This window comes from Cryptomeria japonica, chromosome 4, assembly GCF_030272615.1.
Source record: "Cryptomeria japonica chromosome 4, Sugi_1.0, whole genome shotgun sequence".
Lineage (NCBI taxonomy): Eukaryota > Viridiplantae > Streptophyta > Pinopsida > Cupressales > Cupressaceae > Cryptomeria > Cryptomeria japonica.
Window position 1 is genome coordinate 116,710,113 of NC_081408.1, and position 12,612 is coordinate 116,722,724.

The following is a 12,612-nucleotide window of genomic DNA, read 5'->3' on the forward strand; positions in this document are numbered from 1 at the left end:
CTCCTATTTATGAGGTGTGAGAGATAGAGGTTGTGTGTAAGAGTCTTATGGCTATTGAGTTGCCTCTGAATCTCTGATTAGTGGTACTCTTGCGAAGAGCTTGCTCTGCAAGTATTTTGTAATCTGTTTTTGATTGCTGAATAAAATATTGAGCTGCTTTTGGAGGGTGGGGTTTTTCTCCCGAAAGGGTTTTCCCCACGTAAATCACTGTGTTGTGGTATGAATGCTATTATATCTATTTCTATTTTCTGTAACTGTTGTAATGATCTGAAAAAGTTTTGCATTACCCTCCTCTCAAGGTTAGTGTAGGAAGTTTTTTCCGCTACTTAGCTTCCTTACAAAGAAGACAACAACAACCATGAAGAAAAAGATCCTCCTGTTTCACTTCCTACTCAAAGAAATGAAATTTTTTATGATGCTGAACAAGTTCAATTTTTGAAAATCTTTTATGGTGATAGGCAACTTGATCCTAACAAAGTGCATCCTTCCTTGCTTCAAAAATTAAAAATGATTGAACAAAAAGATGAAGGAAAGAATTATTTTCTTGAAGATGTGCACATTCCTGATGAGAAGTCCTATGATCCAATTTTTGAAAAAGATCCATCACATTATACATGTGTTGAGGAAGATGAAGCCATATCAGTTCACAAGGATACATGTCAAAAGAAAGATCAAGATGAAGTGAGTGAAGAAGAAAAAGAAGATTGCATCCATGGATGCAATGAGCATTATCAAGATTATCATAGCAAGAAAGAATTCCTTCATCAATTTGAAAACAAGGAGCTTGAATAAAAGGTATCAAATGCTTTCCAGGCATATGTGTAGCCCAAGAATGAAGAGAATGGTGAAGAAGAGATGCATAAAGATGAATTTCAAGTAGTCTTTATTCCCAGTTGGTTTCTCAATGCTCTAGATGACGATGTCCTTTGTGGAGAAGACATTCCTATTATTCCATCACTGATTAATGGAGATGATAGTAGCATTAATGATATCAATGTTTCAGTAACTTCTAGGAAACCTTTCATTATCATGACCAATGGAGAGGCAACCACAAATGAAACTTTGCAGATTTCTTCTTTTCCTTCAAAATTAGAGGCCTTTACTTTCAAAGATATTGATGAAGGTCCAGATCAGTCCCAAGTGGAAGAAGATGAGTCACTGACAATCCAATCTTTATCGTACATGCAACCTGAGTATGAAGTTTTCAAATTTCATGAAGAGTTCATATAGAAGAATCCTCGAGTCAAGAGAATATAGAAGGCTATATGGATATTGTTGAGAAAGCTGAAAGTGAAATTTATGTAGGTGAATAAACCTCGGTGGAAGTGCAATCTATGCCTTATAAGAATTCAAAGCTCACAATAATCCACTTTTTGAATATTTAGATCAAGAAGACTCACCTATATCAAAGGATAGCTTTGGGAATTGTGCCAATAGTAAAGCAAGGAATGAGGCAATGGATGATCTAATGAAGGAAGCCAAAGAAGTTAACTCTCATAATGCTTGTATCTCAGATTGGTTAACATATTGAGACATTAGCACATCTCAGATTTGTCTATGATCTCCTTATTGCTCTGTATCTCCTTCATATCTCCTTATTCTCCGCTTCACCCTGGACATCTCATCCTTAACCATCCGTTGTCCTTCATTTATCTCCTTATCGCTCCATCAGTCTCCTTATGCCTCTCGCTCCATATCTCTCCACACAGACACCTTATCCCTCCACTCCATCTGCCCCCTTATCTCTCCACTAATCATGGCCTCCTTATCACTCCAGCCACGTCCCTATCTATTCACCAATCGCAGCCCCCTTATTTCTCCATTTCCATGCCACTGACTAGTCTCTGCCACAGCTGGCAGCCTGCCCATGTCTGTCATCGAACGCAGAATAGAATCACTTGTTTTGTTCTGGAAAATGTTTGTGTGGACAAGATTCTAGAATATCTTTAAATCGGAAAGAAATAACAAATGTAAAAATTAATTCAAGTCCATAGGAAAGAACAGCTATAGGTCCTTCCATATCATATCTTTAAAACTTTAATTAATTATTCAGTTAATAGAAAATAATATATCTCTTTATACTCCTACTGATCTTATTGATTAAAATTAGAGTTTAATTAAAAATCTAAAAGCCTTTTACATTTCATAATTAAAAATTAGAGCTAAATAATAAAAAAATGATATTCAACCTAATCTTTAAAAATAAGTGTTGTAGAGTAAGTTCTTAGGAAAGAATATGTGGATGGTTTTGTATTTCTTTTTGTTTACGTATATGTCTATTTTGTGTGTCATGTAATTGCTTTGAATTTATAAGTAGGAGATAGCAATATCACAATTTGACTGGCTATGGAAAATATCTCCTACTTAATAATTGATGAGCTTAAGGGGTTGTATAATGAATGGTTCATAAGGCACAACACTTGTTGATGGTTTTGCAAATGAGGTTGCAAGCCAAGTGGACTTAACCTTGGAGGAAACTTCATGGTTAAGAATGCTTGAGTTGGAATAGTACTAGGATGTGTGACCTCCTCGGAAGTCCCAATGCTTCACCTCTATGAGCATCACATAGATGCAATGAGTGCTAAGTGTTCCATTCATTCTCATGAGAGATGGGTTCTTGTGAGCCACTACTCAGGAATCATGGGTCAATGAGTTTGACTCATAAACTACACAGTTGAATCTTGATAGCAATATCACAATTTGATTGGCTGTGGAAAATATATCATACTTATCAATTGATGAGCTTAAGGGGCTGTATAATTAATGGTTAATAAGGCACAACACTTTCTAAAGGTTTTGCAAATGGCATTGCAAGCCAAGTGGGCTTAACCTTGGACGGAACTCCATGGTTAAGTGTGCTTGAGTTTGAATAGTATTGGGATGCATGACCTCTTGAGAAGTCTCAATGCTTCACCTCTATGAGCATCAAGTAGAAACAATGTGTGCTAAGTGTTCCATTCATTCTCATGAGACATGGGTTATTTTGAGCCACTACTCATGAATCATGGGTCAATGAGTTTGACTCATAAACTACACAGTTGAACCTAATAGCAATATCACAATTTGACTAGCTGTGGAAAATATCTTCTACTTATCAATTGATGAGATTAAGGGGATGTATAATGAATTGTTCATAAGGAACAATACTGTGGAAGGTTTTACAAATGTGGTTGTAAGCCAAGTGGGCTTAACCTTGGTTCTCCATTGTTAAGCACACTTGAATTGGAGTAGTACTAGGATGGGTCATCTCCCAGAAAGTCCCAATGCTTCACCTCTGTGAGCATCACCTAGATGCAATGAGTGTTAAGTATTCCATTCATTCTCATGAGAGATGGGTTATTGCGAGCCACTACTCATGAATCATGGGTCAATGAGTTTGATTCCAAAACTACACAATTGAATCTTGATAGCAATATCATAATTTGACTGGTTGTGGAAAATATCTCCTACTTATCAATTGATGAGCTTAAGGGGTTGTATAATGAATGCTTCATAAGACACAACACTTGTAGAAGTTTTTGCAAATGGGGTTTCAAGACAAGTGCACTTAACCTTGGAGGAAACTCCATTATTAAGAATGCTTGAGTTGGAGTAGTATTGGAATAGGTGACCTCCCAGGAAGTCCCAATGCTTCACCTCTATGAACATCACCTAGATGGAGTAAGTGATAAGTGCTCCATTTATTCTCATGAGAGATGGGTTCTTCTAAGACATTACTCATGAATCACGGGTTGATGAGTTTGAATCACAAACTACCCAGTTGAATCCTGATATAAATATCACAGTTTGATTGGCTATGAAAAATATCTCCTACTTATCAATTCATGAGCTTAAGGGGTTGTATAATGAATGGTTCACAAGGCACAACACTTGATGGAAGGTTTACAAATGGGGTTGCAAACCAAGTGGGCTTAACCTTGGAAGAAACTACATGGTTAAGCATGCTTGAGTTGGAGTCGTATTGGGATGGGTGACCTCCCGGGAAGTCCAAATGCTTCACTATTGTGAGCATCACATAGATGAAATGAGTGCTAAGTGTTCCATTCATTCTCATGAGCCATTACTAATGAATCATGGGTCAATCATTTTGACTCAAAAACTACACAGTTGAATCTTGATAGCAATATGACAATTTGACAAGCTATGGAAAATATCTCCTACTTATCAATTGATTAGCTTAAGGGGCCATATATTAAATGGTTCATAAGGTGGAACACTTGCTAAAGCTTTTTCAAATGGGGTTGCAAGACAAGTGGGCTTAACTCTGGAAGAAACTCCATGGTTAACCATGCTTAAGTTGGAGTAGTACTGGGATGGGTGACCTCCTGAGAAGTCCCAATTCTTCACCTCTGTGAGCAACACCTAAATGCAATGAGTGATAAGTGTTCTATTCAATCTCATGAGAGATGGGTTATTGTGAGCCACTACTAATGAATCGTGGATCAATGAGTTTGACTCAAAAACTACATAGTTGAATCCCGATAGAAATATCATAATTTGACTGGCTTTGGAAAATATCTCGTACTTATCAATTGATGAGAATAAGGGGTTGTATAATGAATGACTCATAAGGCACAACACAAGTACTGAAGGTTTTGCAAATGGGGTTGCAAGCCAAGTGGACTTAACCTTGGAGGAAACTCCATGGTTAAATATGCTTCAGCTGGAGTAGTACTGGGATGGTTGATCTCCGAAGAAGTCCCAATGTTTCACCTCTATGAGCATCACCTAGATGCAATGAGTGATACGTGTTCCATTCATTCTCATGAGAGATGGGTTCTTGTGAGCCACTACTCATGAACCATGGGTCAATAATTTTGACTCAAAAACTATATAGTTGGATCCTGATAGCAATATCACAATGCTTTGAATTTTTTATGGTTTTCCCAAGTTGTAAAATGTAATTGTCTTTTTTGAATAAAATGTAATCTTCTATAATATGGAAGCTATAGATTGATGAAGGATTAGAATGAAGAGGCTAGAAAATACAATAAAATGTGTTGCATCATTACCTCTTGTGCACAAAAATTTATAGTTTTTAATGCTTCTCAATAGTTACCACTTTGAAAGAAAGCATGCTTTCGCCTAAGAGCTAGCAAATGAGTAAAATCATTACACTCAAGTTACCTTTCAATGGTCAGACATTTTTGCACAAATCATCTTAAAATACATTGTGAAACATCCACAATTCATCTTGATATTAAAAAAAGCTTAAGGGTAATAAACAAGGCATAAGTAGCATTTCAAGAGTAACAAATCATATAGGATAAGGATCTACAAATCATATAGGAAGAGTATAGTGTTAATTTTTCAGTTATTTCCTCTAAATTTCTTAGGTGGACTATTTATTTGTTTCATTTAAAGATTTGATTCTACATATAACTTGCAGTTCTCAATGGAGAACTTTGATTTATCTATATTTGGTTTTAAGAAAGTGTATTGAAGTGATTGAATTTTCTTAATATTCATTAGTCCAATATACAATTGGAATGGGATGCGATTTAATGTAGGCGAATAATTACAAGAGTTGGTTAAGGGATAATTTCATTTCTTAAAATGGAAGACTACAAAAGATCCAGTATTATATTTTCAACTAGCTTCTCACCTCTATATAATCAATGATGGCTTATACCTGCAATTTGTTACTATTATGATACTATTTGGAAAAAATGGTTAACTGCAACAATTTCCTTTCGACTACATTTACGATTTTCATCACAAAGATGCATATTTTTCCATCCCTCAAAGTGTTCTACAACCTCCGACCAAATCACTATTAATAATGTTCAAGCAACCTTACCATCTGCAACTCAAAAAATAGGAAGTAGAAATCAAATTATGTTTTTTGCAAAGGACCCTAGGCAAAGCAATAGATCTATCAGCTCATATGCATAAGTTCAATTTAACAAGAAAATGTCTTATGTATCCTTACAATGCATAGAAGAGTCCAACATGCACAAATAAAATACCAGATTTTGAAAAAGATAGTCAAAATACATTTGATTAACAACAATGTGAGAAATCATTAAATTTAAAGTTGTCTTGTGAACCAACAAGTAGTCGTGTAGATTGGTTTTATGTGATAAATTGAGAAGGATAAACAAATGAAGGACTCAAGAGCATTACATTCCTTTCTTCGAAATTGAAATCAAAATCAGATCCATTTAGAGGTCAAAGCTTACAAATGCCCAAAAAAATTCAAATGATCTGTAAAAAAAACAATAAGCCTCATAAAATAATAATCACTAAATATTTTACCTACAAAATAAGAAATAGCCCTCTAAAACATTGCATAAAAAAACCAATATTAATTTAATAAAAATAAATGAAACCATATTACAACACCGAAAAAATTTATAGGGTTTTCAATTATTTTGACAAAACCCTAGTTATTGATCAAATGTGACCCAAATAAAATGCCATTAAAAAATGGATAAAAATGGGTACTCACTTTTCATGCTTAGCAAAGCATCAAAGGTATAGATTCAAATATAGAACTTTGTTTCATCAAATCAGCTGATTGTATCAATTGAACAGTTGAGAAAATAAATAACAACAATAAAGAAATTCATTTATAGATTTGACAAGAAGAAATATTGGCACACAAAAACAATGACAATAGAATACCTTATTTTTTAGATCTTGATTTTATTGTACCTTAAATAATAAATATAAAGATGTAATATAAATGGAAGTTTTGAACATCTGCAAAAAAAAAACAATTCAAAGCTTAATAACAGAGTACCCACCTCTAAGTTGCGGGCAAGGGAGCCAATAACACTAGTGGGCATGAGTACGAAACTAAAAATTTGAAATTAGAGAAGAGCACGAAAGCAAAAAACCATCAAGAATACTTTATTGTTGTTTTTATTATGTTATTTTATTATTATTGTTATTATTGGTTTTCTTTATTGTTATTATTTTTAAATTATTATTATTATTGTTGTTGTTTTGAAGACATAAATCACCTTTTAATTCAGATAATAAGATTATAATTATAATAAAAATTAAATCATTAACTTATATTACTCTTTTCAAGACGTCCAGATTTTAGAAGAAAAAAGATCTCTACATTTTTCTTAAGAAATAAATCTTACTAGATGTTAACTGAGAGCTGGCCCTCATTGAACTATGAGTAAGCATTTACATAAAGTCCATATATACCAAGACCAGTATGGAATTCAGAGTTGTGGTTGTTGAAGCGGTAACTTGATAATTTATGGTATGTGAAATCACCTAGCTTCTACTTCAGTAATGGAAGCTTCATTTACTGAACGAATCCCTGGTGAAGATGTTGTAGTTGCCCCAGAAATCTGTGATGTTGTTACGATTTTATCCTCGTCATTTCCCCAGCTTGACATTGACATTGGTTCTGGTTTTAGAGAATGGCTCTCACCAGTACTTACGAAAGCAGGTTTTGAAGGATTTGGTAATGTCACTGAACTGCTTGAGAGCATTGTAATAACATCAGACATAACTGGACGAAATGTTGCATTAGCTTGTACACACAGAAGACCAACATGGATGCATCTTAAGGCCTCCTCCTCACTGACTCCAGATGCCTCTGAATCTGCCATATTCAGTGCATTTCCTCCCTGGAACAGTTTCCATGCCTGCATTACATGCTATTAAATCTCTATTGTCTGGCTGCCTAACACTGAAAAATAACAATTGAGAGAAATGGGTAGGGGGAAATCCAGATTTGTACCCATTCTACAAGGTGTTGCATATCGTAGGGAAGATGATTATCATTGTTTTTTCTTCCACTTATGATCTCGAGCAGAACTACTCCAAAACTGTAAACGTCTACTTTAACTGACAGCTGTCCTCGCATTGCATACTCTGGAGGCATGTAACCACTGCATAGAAATTTAAGAAAAATACTTACAGATGAAAAACAATTACTCTATAATTAGAATTGTGGCAATAAATTTAAAAAGTGGAACCTCTAATGTTTAACCAAGAACAATTTAGATGTAAAAGCACACAAGTTAAACAATCTTTATGATGCTTACTATGTGCCTGCAACTCTGGTATGGATATGTGTCTTGTCTTCGGGAAAAAGTTTAGCTAAACCAAAGTCAGCTATCTTTGGATTGAGTTTGTGGTCAAGCAAAATATTGTTCGCTTTAATATCTCTATGAATGATTCTCAACTGTGACTCCTGGTGAAGGTAGAGAATTCCACGAGCAATTCCAATGATGATGTTATAACGCTTTTCCCAGTCTAGCTCTTTACGCTTCTCTACATCTGTAATCCCAATTAGAAATTATTAATCACCTCTTCATCTTTTCTAAAGTAAATTAAATTTCAGTGGTCACTTACCAAAAAGAAATGTGTCTAAACTCTTGTTTGGAAAATAATCATAAACAAGCAACCTTTCATTTCCCTCTACGCAACAGCCTAGCAGCCTTGCAAGGTTTCGGTGCTGAACGTTCGCCACCAATTTTACTTCATTCATAAATTCTTTCTTTCCTTGTTTAGATTTGGCAGAAAGTTTCTTCACTGCTATTTCATTTCCATCACTAGTTATCCCCTGAAACATAAGAAAGTGGATATATAGCTCTCCATGTGTGGTAAAATTGATGACACTTCAATTAAAATGTCAACCCACCTTGTATACCGCACCAAAGCCTCCCTGTCCAAGCTTATTGTTGTCATTAAAATTATCTGTAGCTTCTACTAGAGCTTGTAAGCTGAAGACAAGGTTTTGCTCTCCCATGAACGCAGGTTCAGGGGAAAATCCATGCATCTCTGTAGCTTTAGAAAACAATGAGAGAAAACTGGGTAAGCTGAGAGAACCTATTATACTAGAATAACAACCCAGAAAAAAATGAGAATCAGGAAGAACCTTGAGTGGGAGTAGCAATAGTTACTGGTCCCTTAAAAATAAGAGATTTAACTCTTTGTCTGAATACGATCAGACAAATAAATAAAACTAGAATGATGCCTCCACAAGCCCCAGAACGATAGGTAATGTTTTCGAGGACTTTTCTGAGAAATACAGTTCAATAGTTATTTACAATTGTACTACCATTCATTTAAAAATGAACAGAAGAAAAATGGGTTAGACTTCTAGGAGATCGCTGAAAGCAATAAAATAAAACAAAAGTACAAGGGTATACTTTTCAATATATTAAAAAAAAATATACTAGCAAATCAATATGTATATGTTGATATTCAAAAGCTCGCTCAAACTCTTCGATCATGGATCAAATGAGTAATATTAATTACAAAAGGAAATAAATATACTTACTTTCTGGTGTGGAAGTAGTTGGATGTACGGACTCCTCAGGGGAGGGAGAGGGAGAGGGCGATTGTTGAGAGTCCAAAATTGGGTATATCTCATATCTTGCCCTGCAGCTCGCGCTCAGAAACTGGGCTCCTTGTTTTGTAGAACAGCAATTGCTCAGATTTGCTCTTGCTTTAGACAAACATGTTCTGCAATCTTCTATTGATATATCTCTACAACACTGAACTAAACCATTTAATATTCCAGTAGCATTATATTTGGCTGTTCCAGCAGCGACACCCTTATTTGCAGGGATGCAAGCTGTGTCAGACAGATTCGACAGAAGGCTGCTGGTTGTGTTCTCGAAAGCATCTCTACTTTTACTAATATCCATCGTGTTCACTAAGATAATTCTATTAGTATCTAGTCTTGAAATGAAATTATAGTTTTGATAGCGCATGAAGCAGTCATCCAGCCATATTTTCCCACCTATGTCGTTGGGGCAAAGGTCGTGAATGGTTTTCTTTGCTTCCACCACACATTTGAGCATCTCTCTGCTGATACATTTCTAGTGCACTGGAGCAGACCGTAAACTTTACTGGGAGATTGGCCATGGGAAGAAGTGTTAAACCCTGAACTTTTAGGTGCATTAAGATACAGATCGTTGATAACTAGGTTTAAGTCTGTGGAATAGGTGCTGCAATTGGTGAAAGTTGAGGAATTATCGCATGTGTGCCATGCGTAGGTAGACATGACTGAAGGAAAATTCCATACAAACAGCAAAAGGAGGAGGGTTGGAAGAAAAGTAGTTCCTCTGTAAGGAATAGAGAACAAAGAGTTGTACTTCATCTTCTTATTTTTTTCAAGAGTTTGGTTCTGCAGATGTTGCAGGGATGCCTAAGCTTTAAACAATTTTAAACAATAAAAATAAGATAAATATTTTCTATTTTGTAGGTATAAGAAGTAAAATTGTCAACCAAGTCATTGACTATTAGAACTGAGTGACGTTTATCTGAACTGTGATTGGACAGCAGAGCTGGAGAAATTTCTAGAATACCATTGAAATGTCAAAAGCAAAACTTGATTCAAAACCATAAAAATGAACAGCTGTTAGTCCAGAATTTCATATCTTTAAAATTTAAATTAATTTTTCTGTATCTCTTTAAACTCTCAATGATCATATTGACTTAAATCTGATTTTTATTAAAAAGCTAAACTTCTTCTATAATTGATAATAATGATCTTATTGACTTAAATCTGATTTTTATTAAAAAGCTAAACTTCTTCTATAATTGATAATAATAATGTTATTATCTTAAATCTATATCAAAAGTTGTACACTTTCTTAAATCTTTCACTGATAAACAAAATTATATTAGAGCGAAATCTTTTTAAGGAAAACCGCTCAAAAGATATATTGATCACTGCTGACGTAATCTAAATCAAAAGATGTATTGAGGGTATTAATAGCGATCAATACACTGTTAAATCATTCACTAATAATCAGATCTATATCCAAATGAAAAACGGAGTCATTGATATCAGTATGAATACGTCAGTAGTGATGAATACGTTGTATTTGCAATCACACCTAAATTGTAAACACAATTTTGTCTTCCAGCTGCCATTTTTTCTTCATTCATTAATGAGACTCTTGACAAAGAATTGCGCCACTCGAGGAAGATTATGGGAACCCAGGACGACTAAAGCTCAAGACCTGAGCTGAACTTGCACACCTACAAGTAAAAAATTAATTCTTTAACTATATGAATTGTTTCAAATTTATAAATAAATTATCTCTAATTATGTCTGGGATAAATCTGATGTTCGAGATCATCTTAAACTAGCATAGTCAGCTCTGTAATTTTTTTTTTTCTGTTTTTATGTTGGATTTGTGGATATTCTTTTTAAACTTTTTTATATTTTTCTTTAAATTAATGTGAAGTTAAATAGAATATATTCATTATAAAATATAATCAAACTAAAACAAAATTAAATTTCAAAAAGGAAATTTAAGATATAGTTTCTATTTTAGTAAAATTAATATTTTTTATAACATATTAAATTAATTTATAAAAATTCATTTTAGGTAATTTTATTTATTTATTTATTTGTAGTTTAGGATAGTGTTTTGATATGTTTGTGTAAGTATAAATGATGTATTTTTGTCTATATTTGAGTCTCCATATTTATCTTGTTTGCAAAAATATTATACTTATTGTTTATCGTTGTGTTCAAGTGTATGTAATACTTATCCAATCAATTCATTTTATTGATCTTTGAACGTGCATTCATTCATCATCCAATCTAAGCTAGATGTCAAATATGGATACAACTTTACTCTTTGATGTAGGTCATTTTCGTAGGTGTGAGTCATCCTTACAACCATGATCTTGATCATTGTAAATAGTGAATTTAAATTGTATGTTTAGTCAAGTGGTTGGGCATCTCATACTTTAATCACAATTTATTGTTACGTCCATGCATAAAAGGACTTTTATTTCACTCATTTTAAAATAAAGAATCTATCTCTTATAATTGGAATTCATCCATCATTGAGAACACTCATTATAATTGAATGATCATTTGCACACTCAAATGAAGTAAAGAATCAAACATATCCCATCACATTCATCTAAGAACATAAGAATCACTTAGAATTTTTTTGTACAATTTGTGTTCAAGTTTGAATCATGTTGCCTATAAAAGTTAAGAAAAATCAAATAGTATAATAGAAAATATTATTGTCTAATAGTCTAATATTTTTATAATTAAAAAAACATATGTATAGACATCATTTAAGTAAAATTTATATTTATAGGATGTGCTTTTATCCATGATTTATATCAAGATGAATGAACTTGATCTAAAATAGTGTAAAAATGAGTATTCTAGTTTTCATAAACATACATGACTATCTACTTGTCCTACAAATTTTTAGGTACATAAACTTCATGATCTACATCAATTGACAATCATTATTAATTAGTGAGGTAAATGACATTATTCTTTATTTAAAACTATTTATAACATATTGTACTTTCTTGCAATGCCTCCAAAATTAGACCCTTAAATTTTTTAAAGATGTTGACACTACTGAACAAAACATATATTATGCCTCATTGATTAAGTTTATCTCTATCAGAATTCACCATCTATTAAGTGTTGTACTTGATCAAATGATATTCTTATAATGATTAAGTATTAGTCAACTAATTTTCAAAAACCATAGCTGTCATGTTTAGTTATCCAATGATAAAACCATGCACTAAGACAAGCATCACTTGAATAAGTTTAATGCTCGTACATGAGTTAACTATCTCTTGAATATCATGATAATTTTTATTGCATCAAGGCTTACTTGAGAAATAATGCAAAGA

The 12,612-nt window shown here is 33.5% G+C and overlaps 2 protein-coding genes across 3 annotated transcripts; both read right to left on the reverse strand.

Annotated features, from left to right (window-relative positions):
• Window positions 1–7,195: 7,195 nt before the first annotated feature.
• Window positions 7,196–8,979, reverse strand: LOC131874740 (cysteine-rich receptor-like protein kinase 44). Of its 2 annotated transcripts, none has more exons than XM_059218645.1 (6): window positions 8,852–8,979; window positions 8,615–8,760; window positions 8,326–8,536; window positions 8,016–8,250; window positions 7,709–7,859; window positions 7,196–7,613 (listed from the first exon to the last, which is right to left on the reverse strand). In XM_059218645.1, exons 2-6 carry the CDS (start codon window positions 8,750–8,752, stop codon window positions 7,233–7,235), a joined length of 1,116 nt encoding a protein of 371 aa, XP_059074628.1. In that variant the 5' UTR covers window positions 8,753–8,760; window positions 8,852–8,979; the 3' UTR covers window positions 7,196–7,232. The 2 variants fall into 2 exon arrangements, with proteins under 2 accessions (XP_059074628.1, XP_059074629.1); XM_059218646.1 differs by having other exon boundaries at window positions 8,615–8,754; window positions 8,852–8,957.
• On the reverse strand, window positions 8,939–10,128 carry LOC131874920 (cysteine-rich repeat secretory protein 55-like). Its single transcript, XM_059218879.1, has 2 exons — window positions 9,257–10,128; window positions 8,939–8,994 (listed from the first exon to the last, which is right to left on the reverse strand). Exons 1-2 carry the CDS (start codon window positions 9,780–9,782, stop codon window positions 8,939–8,941), a joined length of 582 nt encoding a protein of 193 aa, XP_059074862.1. The 5' UTR covers window positions 9,783–10,128.
• Window positions 10,129–12,612: the final 2,484 nt, after the last annotated feature.

Bases quoted from the DNA above. Each gene is read 5' to 3' on its own strand.
- LOC131874740 (XM_059218645.1), bottom strand. From the start codon at position 8,752: ATGCATGGATTTTCCCCTGAACCTGCGTTCATGGGAGAGCAAAACCTT. The intron at 8,537-8,614 runs GTGGGTTGACAT...CTTATGTTTCAG, and splicing joins GCTTTGGTGCGGTATACAAG to GGGATAACTAGTGATGGAAA. The intron at 7,614-7,708 runs GTACAAATCTGG...CATGTAATGCAG, and splicing joins TGCAACACCTTGTAGAATGG to GCATGGAAACTGTTCCAGGG.
- LOC131874920 (XM_059218879.1), bottom strand. From the start codon at position 9,782: ATGCTCAAATGTGTGGTGGAAGCAAAGAAAACCATTCACGACCTTTGC. The intron at 8,995-9,256 runs GTAAGTATATTT...TGTATTTCTCAG, and splicing joins AACTACTTCCACACCAGAAA to AAAAGTCCTCGAAAACATTA.